Source organism: Penaeus japonicus, unplaced genomic scaffold, assembly GCF_977035675.1.
Source record: "Penaeus japonicus unplaced genomic scaffold, GWHDUDI00000001_assembly GWHDUDI00000018, whole genome shotgun sequence".
Classification (NCBI taxonomy): domain Eukaryota; kingdom Metazoa; phylum Arthropoda; class Malacostraca; order Decapoda; family Penaeidae; genus Penaeus; species Penaeus japonicus.
In genome coordinates this window covers 20,140,751-20,161,115 of record NW_028234420.1, presented here as the reverse complement: position 1 = coordinate 20,161,115, position 20,365 = coordinate 20,140,751, and the positions used below count along the sequence as shown (strand labels likewise).

General features: G+C 37.9%; 1 protein-coding gene across 1 annotated transcript; it reads left to right on the top strand.

Moving 5' to 3' along the window:
* The first annotated feature begins 15,799 nt into the window (after nt 1–15,799).
* Nucleotides 15,800–19,488, top strand: LOC147469908 (uncharacterized). Its single transcript, XM_086546748.1, has one exon. The coding sequence runs from the start codon at nt 18,219–18,221 to the stop codon at nt 19,290–19,292; it is 1,074 nt and encodes a 357-aa protein (XP_086402874.1). The 5' UTR covers nt 15,800–18,218; the 3' UTR covers nt 19,293–19,488.
* The last annotated feature ends 877 nt before the right edge of the window (nt 19,489–20,365 follow it).

Below are 20,365 nucleotides of genomic sequence, written 5' to 3'. Positions count from 1 at the left end.
GCTTAGGACAAAGGACGTGACTTGTGCATTTCTCTGGAATGAAAGGAAAACTATAGCATGGAGTGACCCATTTATTATAACTAAAGAAGCACAGAATGCTCTTATTGGTTACAGTCCTGTAAATGACAGAATCATCAAAGCAAGACTTCAAGCTAAACCCCATAATCTTACTATCATTCAGTGCTATGCCCCCACCAGCTTGGCAAGTGACGAAGAGATTGATTCCTTTTACAATGCCTTACGGGAAACCATCGACTCAGTCCCAAACCGTGATATAAAAATCCTTATGAGAGACATGAACGCTAAAGTTGGACAACAACAAGACAAAACCAACCCATCATGTGGTAGATAAGGCCTCGGTGAGCGAAACGAAAGAGGAGAAAAATTCATAGAATTCTGTGACTCCAATAACTTGATCATTGCGAACACCATGTTTCAACACCATCCTAGACACTTATACAAAAGGATTTCTCCTGACCGAAAAACAAAAAAACAAATTGACTTAATTTGTTTCAGTCATAAGTGGATAAATTGCGTAAAAGACGCTAAAATTAGACCAAGTGCTGATTGCAACACTGACCACCAATTGCTAACAGCAGAGATCAAGTTTAGATTTAAAAAGTTACAACAATCCCCTCACCCAATAAAATTGGACTACAATACGTTAACTGATGATTATAGAATTGAAGTAAACAACAGAATTGAATCACTATTAAGCTGTGACCTAGAAGAAAAAACTCCTAACGAATTATGGGAAGAAGGTAAAAAAATTCTTGTCAACACAGCAAAGGAAAAACTCGCTAACCTGAAGAAAAAGAACACAGAATGGATAACAGATGAAACAATCCAAGAAGTCGAGAATAGAAGGAAGATGAAGGTAAAGGGAATAAACACACCTGTTGATACAGTTCTTTATAAAAACCAGAATGCCAAAATTCAAAGAATGATGAGAAAAGACAAATAGAACTGCATCGAACAATGCAAAAAGGTTGAAGAAAATCACATTACAAATTCAACAAAGGACCTTTACCAAGGCGTAAAGAACATCACAAAGAATTTCAAACCAACAGTGGACACTGTAAAGAATGATGATGGTATAATTCTCTGCGATGGCGAACAAATCAATAAAAGATGGAAGGAATACTGTAGCAAACTCTATGCCAAAAGTGATGTCAATCCAAATGCAAATGTAGCTCTCCTTACTTCACATCACAGAAATCCGGAACCAGCACCGCTTCTCAGCGAAGTTCGAGAAGCCATCAAAACCCTCAAACTTGGAAAAAGTCCTGGAATTGACGAAATTACAGCTGAATTGATTAGAAATGCAGGAGAAAATGGTGAAAAGTTGACTGGCTAAACTCGAATTTCTGTCCCATTCCCAAAAAAGGTGACACTTTACAATGCTGTAATAACCGAACCATAGCTCTAATCAGCCACAGCAGTAAGATCCTTCTGAAAATCGTAGCTAATCGCATGAAACCCAAATTGAAAGTTGAAATTGCAGAAGAACAAGGTGGATTTAAACCAGGAACAGGCACACGAAATCAAATATTAAACCTAAAAAGGGTGATCGAAAAGAACAGGGAACATTCCAAAGATCTCTACCTATGTTTTCGACTATACCAAGGCATTTGACATGGTTAGCCATGATATATTATGGAATAACATGAAGGAAATGGATTTCCCTGATCACATTATAATATTAATAAAAGCAATGTATAATGAACAAAAGGCTACAGTACGAACAACATATAGTCTAACCGACTGTTTTGACGTTGATCAAGGTGTCCGACAAGGTTGTATCTTATCACCACATCTGTTCAATATTTATTCAGAATCCATTATGAGAAATGTCCTTGAAGAATACGAAGGAGACATCTCAGTTGGTGGAAGAACTATAACAAATCTGAGATACGCTGATGATGTAGTGTTGATTGCAAACACTAGGGGAAAGATCTAGTGGAAAGAGTCAAAATTGAAAGTGAAAAGGCTGGACTATATCTAATCGCTAAGAAAACGAAGGTTCTGAAGGTTCCAAGACGCCAAACAGTGGACGAAGTAAATCAACACATTTGGATCAATGGTGAAAAAGTAGAAAACGTAAACCAATTTACATACCTCGGTGCAGTTTTCACCAACAAATATGATGATACACCAGAAATCAAACGAAGATTAGCAATTGCAAGGAATGCTACTGTATCACTCACATAGATTTGAAAAGACAAGAACATACCCCATACAACAAATAAACGCTTACTTTCATCTTTAGTGCTATCTATTGCAACATACGGAGCAGAATGCTGGGTGTTAAAAGAATCAGACATCAAAAGAATAAAGAGTTTCGAACTTATGTGTTACCGCAGGTTTCTGCGTATCAGTTGGACAACAAAAACAAGAGACGAAGAAGTTCTACGGCGTTTCAATTGTGGCAATAGGCTACTGGACACCATTAAAGAAAGAAAAATGAGTTTTGTCGGGCACATACTGAGATCCAACGGACTAGATCGAGACCTCCTGACAGGTGGAGTTTACGGGCCCAGAGGCTGTGGAAGATCCAAAACCCGGTACTCTGACGACATCGAGGTGATGTGTGGAAGTTTCCAAACGGCCGTTCACCTAGCGAACAACAGAGTTGAATGTCGTGATCTTATCACCCGGGGGGCCACGGCGGGTCGTACTCGACCCATCCGTCTATGATGATGATACATTCATCGTATTTTTCTTTTATTCACCCTTTTTTCTCTTAATTCCTTTTCCCTTAATATAACGATAATCAGCGCATTTAACTGTAAGCCTTTTCATTACCAGAATGGCTCTAATATGTATTTTAATCTTTTTTTGGTATTTTCAGGATTGTATATATTACTTGCATTTTTTTTTATTTACACTTTTTTCTCTCGATTCCTTTTTCCCTAAATATATCGATAATGAGCGCATTTAGCTGTAATGCTTTTCACGATCAGAATGGCTCTAATATGTATTTTAATATTTTTCTGTGTTTTTCCAGGATCGTATATATTACTTGCATTTTTTTTATTGACCCTTTTTTCTCTCAGTTCCTTTTTGCTCTAATATAACGATAATCAGCGTATTTAGCTACAATCCTTTTCATTGTCAAAACTGCTCTGATATATATTTTAATCTTATATATCACTTGCATTTTTTTTATTTACCTTGTTTTCTCTTAATTCCTTTTCCTTTAATATAACGATAATCAGCGTATTCAGCTATTATCCTTTTCATTATCAAAATGACTCTGATATGTTTTTAATCATTTTTTGGTATTTTTAGGATCGTATATATTACTTGCATTTCTTTTATTTATCCTTTTTTCTCTCAATTCCTTTTGCTCTAATATAACGATAATCAGCGTATTTAGCTATAGTCCTTTTCCTTATCAGAATGGCTCTGATATTTATTTTAATTATTTTTTGGGATTTTAGGATCGTATATATTACTTGCATTTTTAAAAATTTACCCTTGTTCTCTGAATTCCTTTTCCTTTTAATATAACGATAATCAGCGTATTTAGCTATAATCCTTTTCATTATCAGAATGGTTCTAATATGTATTTTAATAAGTTTTGGGTATTTTCAGGATCGTATAATATAACGATAATCAGGGCATTTAACTGTAATCCTTTTCATTATCAGAATGGCTCTAATATGTATTTTATTATTATTATTATTTTTCAGGATCGTACACATTCATCGTGTTTTTCTTTTATTCACCCTTTTTTCATTTAATTCCATATTCCCTTAGTATAACGATAATCAGCGCATTTAACTGTAATCCTTTTCATGATCAGAATGCCTCTAATGTGTATTTTAATAATTTTCTGTGTTTTTTCAGGATCGTATATATTACTTGCATTTTTTTATTTACCCTTTTTTTCTCTCAATTCCTTTTTGCTCAAATATAACGAAAATCACTGTATTTAGCTATAATCCTTTTCATTATCAGAATGGCTCTGATATGTATTTTAATCATTTTTCGTATTTTCAGGATCGTATATATTACTTTTTTCTTTACACTTTTTTTCTCTCAATTTCTTTTTTATTTAATATAACGACAATCAGCGTATTTAGCTATAACCCTTTTCATTATCAAAACTGCTCTGATATGCATTTTAATCCTATTTTTGGTATTTTCAGGATCGTATGTTTTATTTGTATTTTTTTTAATTACCCTTTTTTCTTTCATTTCCTTTTTTCTTTAATATAACGACAATCAGCGTATTTAGCTATAACCCTTTTCATTATCAGAACTGCTCTGATATGCATTTTAATCCTATTTTTGGTATTTTCAGGATCGTATGTTTTATTTGTATTTTTTTTAATTACCCTTTTTTCTTTCATTTCCTTTTTTCTTTAATATAACGATAATCAGCGCATTTAACTGTAATCCTTTCCATTGTCAGAATAGCTCTAATATTTATTTTAATCAGTTTTTGGTATTTTCAGGATGGTATATATTACTTGCATTTTTTTTATTTACCCTTTTTTCTCTCAATTCCTTTTTCTTTTAACATAACGATAATCAGCGCATTTAATTAGAATCCTTTTCATTATCAGAATGGCTCTAATATGTATTTTAATAATTTTTTGGTATTTTCAGGATCGTATATATTACTTGCATTTTTTTATTTATTCCTTTTTCTCTCAATTCCTTTTTGCTCTAATATAACGATAATCAGCGTATTTAGCTATAATCCTCTTCATTATAAGAATGGCTCTGATATGTATTTTAATCATCTTTTGGTATTTTCAGGTTCGTATATATTACTTGCATTTTTAAAAATTTACCCTTGTTCTCTGAATTCCTTTTCCTTTTAATATAGCGATAATCAGCGTATTTAGTTTAATCCTTTTCTTGATCAGTATGGCTCTAATATGTATTTTAATCCTTTTTTTGATATTTTCAGGATCGTATATTTTACTTGCTTTTTTTAATTACCCTTTTTCTCTCTATTCATTATTGCTCTGATATAACGATAATCAGCGTATTTAGCTATAATCCTTTTCATTGACAGAATGGCTCTGATATGTATTTTAATATTTTGGGGGGATTTTTAGGACCGTATATATTACATATATATATATTATATATATTTTTTTTACCCTTTTTTCCCTCAATTCTCTTTTCCTTTAATATAATGACAATCAGCGCATTTAACTGTAATCCTTTTCATTATCAGAATGGCTCTAATATATAGTTTGATAATTTTTGGGTAATTTCAGGATCGTATATATAACTTGCATTTTTTTTTTTTTCTTATTTACCCTTTTTTTCTCAATTCCTTTTTCTTTAATATAACGATAATCAGTGCATTCAACTGTAATCCTTTTCATTATCAGAATAGCTCTAATATTTATTTTAATCAGTTTTTGGTATTTTCAGGATGGTATATATATTTTTTATTTACCCTTTTTTCTTTCAATTCCTTTTTCCTTTAACACAACGATAATCAGCGCATTTAATTAGAAACCTTTTCATTATCAGAATGGCTGTAATATGTATTTTAATAATTTTTTGGTATTTTCAGGATAGTATATATTACTTGCATTTTTTTTTTTTTTTTACTTTTCCTTTTTCTCTCAATTCCTTTTTGCTCTAATATAACGAGATATTTTATTTTAATCATCTTTTGGGATTTTCAGGTTTGTATATATTACTTGTATTTTTTAAAATTTACCCTTGTGTCTCTGAATTCCTTTTCCTTTTAATATAACGATAATCAGCGTATTTAGTATAATTCGTTTCAAAATCAATATGGCTCTAATATGTATTTTAATCATTTTTGGGCATTTTTTACTTTTTTTTTTTCTCTCAGTTCCTATTTCCTTTAATATAACGATAATCACCGTATTTCACTGTAATCCTTTTCATTATCAGAATGGCTCTAATATGTTTTTTAATCATTTCATGGTATTTTCAGGAACGTATATATTACTTGAATTTTATTTCATTTACCCTTTTTTCTCTCAATTCCTTTTGCTCTAATATAACGTTAATCAGCGTATTTATCTATAATCCTTTTCATTATCAGAATTGCTCTGATATGTATTTAATTTTTTTTTTCAGGATTGTATATATTACTTGTATTTTTTATTTACCCTTTTTTCTCTGAAATCCTTTTTGGTCTAATATAACGATAATCAGCGTATTTATCTATAATCCTTTATCATTATCAGAATGGTTCTGATATGTATTTTAATCATTTTTTGGGATTTTCAGGATCGTATATTTTATTTACCCTTTTTTTCTCAAATCCTTTTTCCTTTAATATAACAGCAATCAGTTTATTTAACATTAATCCTTTTCATGATCAGAATGGCTCTAAAATGTATTTTAATCATGTTTAGGGTTTTCAGGATGGTATATATTATTTGCATTTTTTTTTTAGTTACCCTTTTTTCTCTTAATTCCTTTTACTCTAATATAACGATAACCAGCGTATTTAGCTATAATCCTTTTCATTATCAGAATGGCTCTGATATGTATTTTAATCATTTTTTCGTAATTTCAGGTCGTATATATTACTTGCATTTTTATTTTTTTTTATTTACCCTTTTTCTCTCAATTCCCGTTTCCTTTGATATAACGATAATCAGCGCATTTAACTGTAATCCTCTTCATTATCAGAATGGCCTTAATATGTATTTCTATCATCTTTGGTATTTTTAGCTATTTTAGCTACAACCCTTTCCATTACCAGAATGGTTCTAATTTGTATATTTGTCATGTTTTTATTTTTTTTATTTTATCGTATTTAGTAGTTGTTGTTTTTTTCTTCCCCCTTTCCTCTCTCAGTTCCTTATTGCTCTAATATAGGGATAATATCTGCATATAATTATAGTACTTTTCATTTTCATCGTATTTAGTAATTCCATTTTTTATTTTCCCTTTCTCTCTCAATTCCTTTTTTTTTCTCAAATATAACGATAATCAGTGTATCTAACTATTGTCATTTTCCTTATCAAAATGGTTCTAATTTTTATTTTTATCATCTGTGGTTTATTGGAGATCGTTATTTTTTTTTTCTTCCCCCTTTTTGCTATTAATTCCTTTTTGCTCTAATACAATGGTAATCAGCGCATTTAAGTATAACCTTTTTATTATTATAATAGTTTTATTTTTATTTTTATCATATTTGGTATTTTTAGGATCGTTTTATTTTCTCTCTCTATCACCCTTTTTCTCTCAATTCCATTTTCCCTCAATTCCAATCAGCACATTTAACTATAGTCGTTTTTATCATCAGAATAGTTCTACTTTGTATTTTTATCATCATTTGTATTTTTAGTATTTTGTTTAATAGTTTAATTATCTTTTTCTTTCCCCTCCCTTTTCTCAATTCATTTTTTTTTCTAATATAACGATTATCAGAATGGTTCTTGTTAAATTTATGACTAAAAAAGTTTAGTTAAGTCCCCCCGAACGGTGGGTCCGTTTTCTTTGACATACGTAATGTCTCCCATGATCCACCAATATTTGATGTTTTTATATTTTACGCTTATTTACTACAAGAAAGATATGTTTAGTTTATGTTACACCATTTATCAGGTGTATGTATTTACATTATGAAGACTATATACTTTAACTGCATTGAAACAGAAGTGTAAATAATTTTACATCAATATAATTTTCTGAATAAATTAGCAGACGCACAACAACACCATGTGTTTAAATGGCTAGCACAAATAACATCTTTATTTACTGCACGAATATGCAAGAAAACCCCACATTTGTGGTGCCTAGACCCGGGAACAAGATCCCGACAAGGTAAAGAACATAATAAACTAGTTTCAGTGCAGTGAATACAAGATGAAGAAGATAAAAAAGGCAAGATGTGCGTGTAAAGGCTGGCTGACAAGAGCTCTGAGGCCATAGGTGATATCCTTGCTAAACCTGATGCCATCAAGCAATATGACAAAAGACTAGAGAAGTTTGCCGAAGTACAAGAATTTGAGTGTTGTAGAAGATAATGAACTCGATCAAGTATTGGATGATGCCCATGAATTTCGAACACAGTGTGCCAAATTTTGGATACTAGCTGAAGGCAAAGTTAAAGAATTAGTAGCGGCCGACGCGCAAGATGTAGTGTCCCAAGATAGTCAAGCAGCTGTGAACGTCAAGTTGTAGTGATTCCCCGAGATATTCCCTTGCCCCAAAGTAAATTCCCGATTGAATCCATGGTAACGTGAATCCTGTCCTGAGTAGGGGTAGGCTGCCACCGGCTGATAAGGGATCAGCACCCGTGTATGTGCGAGACAGTAGAAGACGTGTAAAATGTATGTTATTTATGTGTGTGAGTGTATGTCAGTTTGTATGTGGAAAGAAAGAGTTCCTACACAGGACATTGCCGAGCAGGCGTGGCTAGAGTCAGGCAAACATTCTTAATTCAGTGTTTTACAGATGGTCTTGAAAGATATAAGAGAAAGTTCCGATCATCAAAGTTTATTATTATTTATTTCAATCAACAAAGAACAAAAGGTCTCTCCTCCTCCCATATTCAAAGTATTCTTCTTTTGGCTGGCCATGACTTAACCATGCCGCAACCCTTTTAAAACAACAATAAAATTCCATAAAAAGTAAAAAAACAAAACAAAAAACAAGTGCCAAAAGGGGAACAAGTTGTGAGCAGTGCGTTTGCCGAGCTGGGGGCTCATCTGCAAGAGGCCATCTGCTGACGATCCAGCTTGCTTGCTTGTTGGATTTATTGGCTATCAACCAGCGGCACAAGCCAAGGTTATTAAGCCAATGATTCCATTTTATTTTATCAATCTATAGAAGGTCATAAAGTTTTGTCTCCTTTAAAAAAGTGATTACTTTACTTATTATTTTTTCATTATCAGATAGTAGATTTTTTATATTTAATTTAAGATTTTTAATTTGTAAATAATTTTTAATTTTTTGTCTTTGGTTATTGTATTGATTGCATGTTGTAAGTATATGTTTTATTAATAATATTCTATTGCAGTGTTGGCATTGAGGAGGGAATTTTTTTTCTATGTAGGGAGTGAGGTGGGTTAATCTTGTTGTATTTACCCTGAGGCGGGCCAACACCACCTCCTCTCTTCTGTATTTTCTATGGGCTGTGTCCCATATTTTTATTTCTTCTTTTGTTTCGTTGTTCATTGTGAGGTCGGTCCACTCACTCTGCCACAGGAGATGGATTTTTGCTTTTATAAAAGAGACAAAACACCTGAGATCTGTGCGGACAATACCTGGCTCCATATCTTCAGTCGACCCGGCTAGTTCATTTCCATGGATACCCGAGTGTCCAGGTACCCATATCAGTTTGATTGATTTATTGGTACTATGCAATTTACGAATGATATTACCCTGTATTTCATTATAGGTGGTTTCTAGTGATTAATGGCTTTAATTGAACTTAACGAGTCTGAAAAAATGACTATTCTATCGTGGGTCGTCGATAAGGCAAAATCTAAAGCTTTATCAATTGCAAATAATTCGGCAAGAAAGATCGATGTATGATTTGGCAATCTGAATCTCAACTGGCATTCAGTCGACCATACACCCGCTCCCACACACTCGTCTGTCTTGGACCCGTCGGTATATAAATGAAAAAAGGCAAGATGTTTAATTAGGATCTCTCTGAACCTCTGGCGTACCTCCACCTCCGACACCGTGGCTTTGGCTGATGGTAGCCAGTCTACAAAAGTGGAAAAATTAGGCGCTTCCCACGGTGCTATATTTGACTGAACCATGGTAGAGAGATCTATACCGACTTTATCTGTGAGGTCATGGAGTCTATTGCACAGCGGCTTTCTGCCGCGGTGCTGGGGCCCTAACTGCCGGCGCAAAACATCCCTTAATCATGTCATCATGATTAAGATGCTTTATTATCTCATATCGAATCTCATCGGGGCCTGGGGATGTTCCTCTACAGGCTTCTAGGGCTCGGACAAGCTCATTCATTGTAAGATCTTTATTGTAATCAAAATTATCTCCTGTGACAAAGTGAATTGGTTGCAGCTCGGATGCTTCCTTGGTGGTCAGGAAAGCAGGGTTGTAGTTTTCCGAGCTGCTTGTATAAGAGAACTGCCTGGCGATTGTGTTAGCAATGTCTCTAGGTGAATCTTAATTTCTTCCCTCGTGAGTGATGTTTCTGATTTTTATTGATACTTTTTTTCTATTTATTCTATTAACTGTGGACCAAACCTCTGAAATCTTAGTGTTGCTATTGATCGTAGAGACAAAGCTTCGCCAGGAGTCTCTTTTGGCTTGTCTGATTGTTCTTCGAGCCCTAGCTCTCGCTTGTTTGTATTTGCGAAAGTTCTCATTTGTGATATTATTATGGAAAAGCCTGTAGGCCCTATTTCGTTCACATAGCGCCCTGCGGCAATCTAGTGTCCACCATGGAATTCTATGCTTAACGCTATCTGTCGAAGTCTTAGGGATGGTTGCCATTGCTGCATTTATAATACAATTTTGAACATTGTTTACTTTATCATCAATGGTTTCTCCAACAACTTCGAGCTTGACGCTCCTTGTGAAGGCGACCCAATCTGCTCTTTTTACGTTAAATTTGGGTGCTGAAGGCGTCCTCGTGGTGTCGCATGAATATTTAATACAAATAGGAAGGTTATCGCTTCCCAACGAGTCGTCAATGGTGTGCCACAGGCACTTGGCTGCTTGTGTTGAAGAGACCAGTGATAGGTCAATAAAGCTCAAATTACCAGTATTATCGTCTATTCGCGTTGGACTACCATCATTTAGAAGAACCAGATCAGAGTCGTTGATCAACTTAACTACTTGCTCACCTCTACCATTCACCCGCAGGGAACCCCATGATGTATGACGAGTATTAAAATCACCTAAAATTAATTTATTGTTTGGCAGACTGTCCTGAATAGCAAAAAGCTCATCATAGATTAACATTTTATCAGGTGGACAGTAAGCTGAGCATATAGTCAGATACGTGTTATTGAATTTTGCTTTGCATGCGACGTGTTCCAAAGTAGAATTAATCGTCACTTCAATGAAAGGGAGATTCTGGTGGATGTACATGGCGAGTCCGCCTCCACCCCTTCCCTCTCGGTCTTTTCTTAGCGATACGACCTCGTCAGAGACTTGGTCGTTTAAATGGCTTTCTTGTAGTACGATAATATCGGGAGCATAGGGTGAGGCTAATAATCTAAGGGAGTTTAATTTTGATCTAAGACTTCGACAGTTCCATTGTATAATGGTATACGCGTGGATTACGTTTCATGGGGTTTGGAAGTGCCTTGTCCGCTGGTTTTTATTTTCTTTTTTTGGGAGGGAGGCGCCTCCTCCTCTCCCTCGCTTCCCGAGGGCCTCTCTCGGGAATTTTTGGAGACAGTAGCCTCCATGGCCTGCTCCCCTCCACTAGGGATGCGCCCGGCGGAAGATGATCTACCCTTACGAGTAGACCAAAAACCAGGCGAAGTCCTAGTAGGGGTCGCCTGGACTAGAAGGTGCGATCCGGATTGTGATTTGGTATCGTCCTCCTTAAGATGCTGGGTTAATTCAGCAATTTCTTTAATTGTTTTATTCAATTCTTTAATCTGATTCATCAAGTCCTTTACTGTTTCTTTTAATTCGGAAATTTCCTGGTCTTTAACTGCGAGCTGCTGACTAACACTGATTGCACTGGAAACATTGTTAGTTACTGCTGAGGCGTAAGAAGTATTGGGTTTGCTTGTCAAGCCTTTAACTTTCTTTTTGGCCTCACGGTAGCTAACATCATGCTCTCTCATGTATGCTAATGTCTCAGTCTCCTTCTTCAGGCTACTGCATTCAGCAGAGCCTGACTGATGGGGACCTCCACAGTTAGCACACTTGAGTGTCTTTTCCGTGCATTCAGTGGTATCGTGATCTCCAGTACATTTACCGCAAGTGAATTTGTTAGTGTCCTTATCCATGCGTCTTAATGAGGTGTGTCCAAATTTTTGGCATCTATTACACCGCATTGGCTTTTGAATATAAGGTCTTACTTGAACAATCTCATATCCGATTTTAACTGTACTAGGAATTTTTGGTGAAGAAAAAGTCAAGAAACACAATCCGGTCTTTGTTCGCGCATTCCCATCTTTTTTGGTCATGCAATTTACGTCTACTACGTTTTGGTCATTCATGGCATCAAGAATTTCGCTTTCATCCATTGTCCTCAAATCCCTGTGAAAGATTACTCCCTTACAGGTATTTGGGCCAACAGGAATAGTTACTTCTACTGTAATGTCATGAATCTGCGTCAGTTTAAGTAAATCATAAATCTGAGACTTAAATTGCACTTTCACAAGGAGGCTGCCATCTCGCAATTTACGGACAAAATCAAACCCGCCTTCCACTTGACCATCAAGGACCTTCTTAATGATAAAGGGGTTGACGTTCTGCAAGGATTGATTTTCATTCATGCAACGGATGTTCACGCACCTTGCGTTCTGGGGAGGGATAGCAATGTGTCGTCTGGGTCGGTCATTGGTCGGGGTTCCATTATTGGTCTTAGTGGTCTTAGAATGGTTCTGAGTCGCCCCTCCTCCTTGGGGAGGAGGAAGGGTAGCCGGGGTATCAATCATACTGGGTGTCGGACCAGGTCCGAACCCTGGGCCAAAGCCCGTTGTCCTGAGAGAACTACCTTTCCCTTAACTGTTGGATCAACCTATTCCCAATAGCTAAGAGAGGATAATAAAAAACAAGTCTTTCTGTTAAGCGTCCTCACCCCCCCTTAGCGGAAGCCTGGTTGCGTTCTCCAGTACCGACTAAGGGATCGGAGTTGTATGTAAGGCACCTTCCTACCGCCGAACCTGCCTAGTGCGAGGGACGGTAAGTTAATGCCCACCCCCCAAGCGAATACAGGAGCTCACAAGGAGACTCCCGTAGGCTCAGGAAAGTCACACAGAAGAATAGAAAAATTCAGGGAGAGAGAAAAGTTGCGCCCAAAGGACGCCCCAGACTACTGGGCCTCCCTACCCAGGGGTCACAGCCCGTAAGGGCTACCCTGAGGTAGAAGAGTGCTGCGGGTCTGGGGTGGGGGCCGACTACTTTTACTGTAGTCTCGTGCTACCTTCAAAAACAAAGCACTGAAGGTGCAGGCAAGGCACAAAATGTGCAAAGGGTCTGAATACAGCGTTTACTCGACTATTTTACTTTAAGGAAACACAGAAACAGCTAATGCCGAGCAAGACCAGAGGCCCCGGAACCCAGGGTATCTCCGATGTCACAAGACTTATGTTTTAGTTGCTGCTGTGTTTATAGGAGCAAGGTGTGAGGCATAAAATCTCATACACGAGTGTGTGACGATCCAGTACTTACTTACTTGTTGGATTTATTGGCTATCAACCAGCGGCACAAGCCAAGGTTATTAAGCCAATGATTCCATTTTATTTTATCAATCTATAGGTCATAATGTTTTGTCTCCTTTAAAAAAGTGATTACTTTACTTATTATTTTTTCATTATCTGATAGTAGATTTTTTATATTTAATTCAATATTTTTGATTTGAAAGTAGTTTTTTATATTCTGTCTTTTGTTATGGTGTTTTTGACAGAATACCAGAATATGTGCCACTGAGAGGTGTCTATGACAGTGGTCACATTGTGGAGGTAATTTTTTTTTGATGTAGGGAGTGAGGTGGGTTAAATGTGCGGCATTGACCCTCAGTCGGGCCAACACCACCTCCTCCCTTCTGTTTCTTCTGTGGGCTGTGTCCCACATTTCAATCTTTTCTTTGTTTTTGTTGGTTATGGTGAGGTCGGTCCACTCACTCTGCCACAGGAGATGGATTTTTGCTTTTATAAAAGAGACAAAACACCTGAGATCTGTGCGGACAATACCAAGCTCCACATCATCAGTCGACCCGGCTAGTTTGTCAGCCTGTTCATTGCCATGGATACCCATGGCAATGAACAGGCTGACGATCCAGGCCTCGCAGGGGTGTTATATTGGCCCCTTTCCAGGGAGGGAGCAAGTGGTAGGCCCTCCAGGGTAACGCCATCTCTTAGCGCTTCCTCCCCCTCGTGGCGATAAAGGGGGAACTCGTATATTTCTCCCTGGAGGGATGGCTGGGGCGAAGCACATCACTACAACTCCTCCCCCTCGAAGTTCACAGGCCGCATTGCCAAGGCCTGTGGACTAAATAATGAACTGGAAAAATAAAAAAAGGGGTTTTAATGCTGAGCACAGTTAAATCATCATCCAGGCAAAAGAATGAACTTGTAAAAATATGGAAAGGAGAGAGAACCACGACCTTTCAAAATCAGCCACCATTAATAAAATAAATTAATAAAAATAGCAATTCAGAAAAAAATAAAAACAGGCTGAAACATCAAAAGTACCCAACCCTAAAACGAAATCAAACTTAAAATTAACCTTAAACTAGAATTAAAGTAAAAAGAGAGCCATCACACAGGAATACCATCACAATCAGGGATAACCCACTGTTAATATCTTACAGGGCGAAACTTCCACGTTAGCCCTTCCTTGAAGACGACATCAGGGACAACCCACTAACACCTTACAGGGCGAAACTTCCACGTTAGCCCTTCCTTGAAGACGACATCAGGGATAGCCCACTAACACCTTACAGGGCGAAACTTCCACGTTAGCCCTTCCTTAAAGACGACATCAGGGATAACCCACTAACACCTTACAGGGCGAAACTTCCACGTTAGCCCTTCCTTAAAGACGAGCAATTGCAGCAGTCTTACGTCTGAAAAATAAACTACACCTTAGGAGGTCAATACCTACTTTAGGCAGTTGATCCTCGTTTTACTCCCGGTTACTCATACCAGGAACACCGTAAAAGGGAGCCATCAAACAGGGATAACCCACTGCCAACAGCTTACAGGGCGAAACTTCCACGTTAGCCCTTCCCCTTGTGACAATCTCGCTTCTAAAAAAAACAAAGATCAGCTACACTATAAAGGGTCAATACCTGGTTAGGCGGTTGATCCTTGTTTTACTCCCGGTCACTCATAACAGCAACACCGGGAACCTCAGTTCCATCCTCGAGGACGTCACTCACGTCCGCATCAGTCTCGGGGAAAAACTAGCTCCTTTTGTAGTACATACCGCTTCATCTGGTTACAATGGTAACGGTTTTCTCGGTAAGGCGGCTGCATCAACTGGCAAATGAAAGTGACAGGGCTTACCCATTTCTTCTCGCACAGGGCCACGCCACCGGGAACCAAGAGCTCGGCCGTAACTCCTGTCCGGCGGGCGTATTCTCTGACGAGGACAAGGTCCCCCACCTGAGTAGCCAGGGCATCTTTACAATGTTGTTACTTTTTTTTCCTACTATCCCATTAGCCTGGAGATGGAAAGTCGTGAAATATCCCAACTTCATTTTCAATATTTCACATACTTGAGAAAAAAAAATTAAATTCGCCCCCAGGATCTGTAACCAGAATATGAGGTGGTCCAAAAAAAAATCATATCACATTACCTTCACTTTTTACCCCAACTCGAAGATTCTAAATCCTCCGAGAAGCATCGATAATCTCGGACAACAAACCATCTTTTTAGTACAAACGCTTCCCTCAACCAGAATGGACAACCTTTTTAAAAATACCCTCCTGATTAATTCGTCGGAATCCCTTATGGCTCCGGGATACTCATAAAAACCTTAAAAAATATTGCTTCTAAAATAACTTAAAAATCCAGAGGAGCTTGATCGGTCTTATATCCTTCAAGTAATTACAAAATTAACATCGGTGGCAAAACATGTCCCCTGAATTTAGCCCACAATTTTGCTTTAGACTCTTCCCAGTTTACGGCGTTATCGAACAATTTGACATTATCAGGTCTGCCCCTCTGCAAGAAGCCTTCGCCGTGCGAATATAGGCAAAATCAATGGGAGGTCTAGTCAAATGTTAATTCCTAAAAATGAACCTGTAAAGACAAAGAAATGCCTGAAATTACGGTCAATGCTTGCCTGAAACATTCGATCCCCACCGCTGTTCACCAATAATGCGAGCTGTAGTGATTCCCCGAGGTATTCCCTTGCCCCAAAGTAAATTCCCGATTGAATCCATGGTAACGTGAATCCTGTCCTGAGTAGGGGTAGGCTGCCACCAGCTGATAAGGGATCAGCACCCGTGTATGTGCGAGACAGTAGAAGACGTGTAAAATGTATGTTATTTATGTGTGTGAGTGTATGTCAGTTTGTATGTGGAAAGAAAGAGTTTCTACACAGGACATTGCCGAGCAGGCGTGGCTAGAGTCAGGCAAACATTCTTAATTCAGTGTTTTACAGATGGTCTTGAAAGATATAAGAGAAAGTTCCGATCATCAAAGTTTATTATTATTTATTTCAATCAACAAAGAACAAAATGTCTCTCCTCCTCCCATATTCAAAGTATTCTTCTTTTGGCTGGCCATGACTTAACCATGCCGCAACCCTTTTAAAACAACAATAAAATTCCATAAAAAGTAAAAAAAAAAAAAAAAAAAAAAAAAAAAAAAAAAACAAGTGCCAAAAGGGCACAAGTTGTGAGCAGTGCGTTTGCCGAGCTGGGGGCTCATCTGCAAGAGGCCATCTGCTGATGATCCAGGCCTCGCAGGGGTGTTATATTGGCCCCTTTCCAGGGAGGGAGCAAGTGGTAAGCCCTCCAGGGTAACGCCATCTCTTAGCGCTTCCTCCCCCTCGTGGCGATAAAGGGGGAACTCGTATATTTCTCCCTGGAGGGATGGCTGGGGCGAAGCACATCACTACAAAGTTACCCAAGTTTTTGGGTGATGTTATTCAGTGGCAGTCATTCTGGGACCAGTTCATTTCCCACGTTGATGCAACTTACATTCCAGTAATTAGCAGTTATGCATATTTATTGTCACTGCTGGAAGGAGATGCCAAGAATGTGGTTAAAGGATTGGCCTACACAAGTGCTAATTATCAAGTGGCATGTGATCTACTGTAAGAGAGATACGGCAGGAAAGAAAGAATCATCTTTACCCATGTCCAAGCTCTTCTGAATGGTAAACTTAACATAAGTACGAGTGGTGAAAAGACAGTGACGCAGCTGTGGAAGCTTCGTGATGAAATTCTTACACACGTCCGCAGGTTAGAAGCATTAGGCGTCACTGGGAAGCAGTGTGAAGTGTTCCTCATTTCAATTATCCTCTCCCGTTTGCCTCGCGACCTGTGGCTAGAGTGGGCTAGAGATGTGGATGGACGTGAGAGTGATTTAGACTTTCTCCTCGACTTCCTGTATAAGGAGATCTCAAGATTACAGAGGAAAGAAGAATGTTGCTGAGGGAAAGACCGAAAGTAGTGCCCCTAAGGAGAAGAAGTTTTCTGCTGTAGCCCTTCATACCTCGTCTAAACAGGAACCTCCTGTCTGCTGTTTTTGTAAGAAGAAACACAAGTCTGAAAACTGCTTCAATGTGCAGAAGTTAAGTGGACAGGAACGAGGTAAGAAGATTAGAAGTCTAGGTGTCTGCTTTAAGTGCCTTAACAGTGGACACTCTTCAAGATTCTGCAAGGCTCAGATAAAGTGTGCAAGCTCCAAAGGAAACTACAATAACCTCATATGTGGCAATAAGTCAACAAGGGTCAGAAGTCGGACAACATAACACTCATGTCTAGTCAAGGTGGTAGTTGTACAGTCTTACAGACAGCCAAGGTAAAAGTAAGTGGTACTGATGGTAGGGTTGTTACAGCTTAAGTGTTGTTTGATAATGGGGCTGATAAAAGTTATATAAGTAGTAGTTTTGTTAAGAAATGCAAACCACAATGGCTAACCAGCACCCCAATTCCTTATTCTAGTTTTGGGGGTCACAGTGCTGGAAAAGATGAACATAGAAATGTTTTCAAATTAAGTATGTTAGATAAAGATAATGATGTTTCTGTCATTACAGCTGAAATTCCTAAGATTTGTCAGCCTCTTGTGAGACCTGTTGTGCCTAACCATGTGTTAAATTCTTTCTCCCATGTTGAATTAGCAGATGATTACAACAGTGCCTCCCCCATGGTGATGGATGTGTTAATTGGTCTTGATTACTACTGGACATTAATTTCAGCAGCAGATGCCATCCAGAAGGAGTGTGTTGTGGCCATGAGGTCCATCTCAGGAAGGTTACCTGAGTCTGCTCACACCACCTCCAGGTATTCTGAAACACAGCTTTTGTGTATTTCCCCCCTGTCTGATTCTGACTTGTGTGAGTTTTGAGATTTAGAAATTGTTGGAATTAAGCCAAAGGATGTAGTGCAAGATAATAGTGACTCAAAAGTAATGCAGGAATTTAAGAATACTGTACAGTTTAAAGCTGATAGATACGAGATTGCACTGCCGTGGAAGAATGATTCAGTCAAGGTAAACTCAAATAATGAAAGTGTTACGAGGAGGAGACTTAATAGGTTACAAGTAAAGCTTGATAAAGATAAAGAATTAAAGAAAGATTATCTCAAGGTGTTTGCTAGTTATGAGGATGAAATCATAATAGAAGAAGTACCTAGTAATGAAATTTCAAATGTAAATCCTGTATACTACATGCCTCACCATCCTGTGATAAAGTTAAATAGTAGTAGCACTAAGATAAGACGTGTCTTTGATGCCTCAGCCTCCTGCTTTAATGGTGTTTCTTTAAATGACTGTCTTTATTCTGGCCCTTCACTTAACCCAGATTTAGTTGAAGTTTTAGTACGCTTTCGTCGTTGGCCCATTGCTATAACTGCAGATATAAAAAAGGCATTTCTGCAAATAAATGTACGCAAGGAAGACAAGGATATGCATAGGTTTTTGCTGCCTAAAGAGGATGGCACCATAAGACACATGAGGTTCAACCGTGTCCCCTTTGGCAATACATCTAGTCCCTTTCTTTTGAATGCCACAATCAAAACCCATCTTCCTAAGTATCCTCAAAGCAAAGTAGTCCAAGAACTAAAGACTGATATGTACACAGATAATTGGTTGAGTGGGGCAGATTCAGTTAAGGATGCCCATGATAAGTTCTGTGACGCACGTAATATACTGGCAGATTGTAGCATGGATCTTACCAAGCTAGTTTCAAACTGTATGTCAATTACTTCTAAGTCAAAATATAGTGTGTATCACATACATGATGGTGATGAGTCAAGTAGTGTGTTAGGGTTGAGGTGGTGTAATGTACAAGATACCTTCTTTGATTGTAGAAAAACTGATGACAGTGTAGAAGTAGCCCACACCAAACGAAGTATTCTAAGTATAATAGCAAAGATGTTTGACCCTTTAGGTCTTATAAGTCCATTCATCATGTATGGTAAGATTCTATTTCAAGAGGTGTGGAAATTAAAGTTAAAGTGGGATGAAGAATTGCCCTTAGAGTGAAAAGTAAAGTTTCAAAAGTGCATTCATAGTAATCAAAGTTTCAATGCATTTCATGTGGATAGAAATGATTTTCCAGGTATGCTTTGGGTTGATCTGAAGGATAATATTGAGTTGCACGGGTTTGGTGATGCCTCTGAGAAAGGATATGGCGCATGTGTGTATCTGTGTGTATCTGTGTGTACCTGTGGACAATAGCTCATTTAAGGTCTCATTAGTTATGTTGCACCAATAAAGGCATTAACATTATCACGTTTAGAGTTAATGGGTGATCTCTTGTGTAGTAGATTGGTAAATTTTGTAAAAAATTCCCTACATTTAGACAGTAGAACTAAAGTTATGTGTTGGAGCGAATCCACAATTGCCTTGTCATGGATCAAAGGTGACTTAAGCAAGAAAGATATATTTGTTGCAAATAGAGAAAAGGAAATTAAAGAGTTAGCATCACCAGAGTGCTGGGTGAAGAAAACCCTTGTAGCGTAACAACCCTGGAGGTCGTTAGCGAGCCTTGCCCGGTCCTTGGCTTGGTGACGGGCTGGTTATTAAATAAATAATATGCACCGGAAGTTTCACAAGTTTATTAATTCCCTTGATTGCGATAGAATTAATAATAAATCACATAAGTGTCACACGAATATCGGTAGCAAGGTCGAGGGTATTACCTACACACCAGCCAATAACTCGCAAGGCCCAGGCAAGACTGCCCTTCCTTGCCGAAAATATTGGGGGGCTATGAGGGGGAGGGAGTTACCCCCCCAGTGCACCTCCAACAAGTCGGAAGCTAATTGGCTGGTTGATATGTGTTTAAATAAAGGCGCTTGCTGAGGGCCGTGACAAGTGCGAGGCGTGATGCGCAACAGCAGTAGTGGTTCGCTGGATCTACTATAACTCCTCATAGGGGAGGGGGGGTAAATGAAAGTGACAGCTCAGCGGACCTTAACAAGTTGCCTCATGATACAGATGAGCACGACCTATAACATTCACTCTCAGATTTGCTCCGACCTATCACACGCTGGCACTTCTGAAAAGAGAATACCGTTAAAACCATATAAAAGTACATTTTACAAAAACTTCAC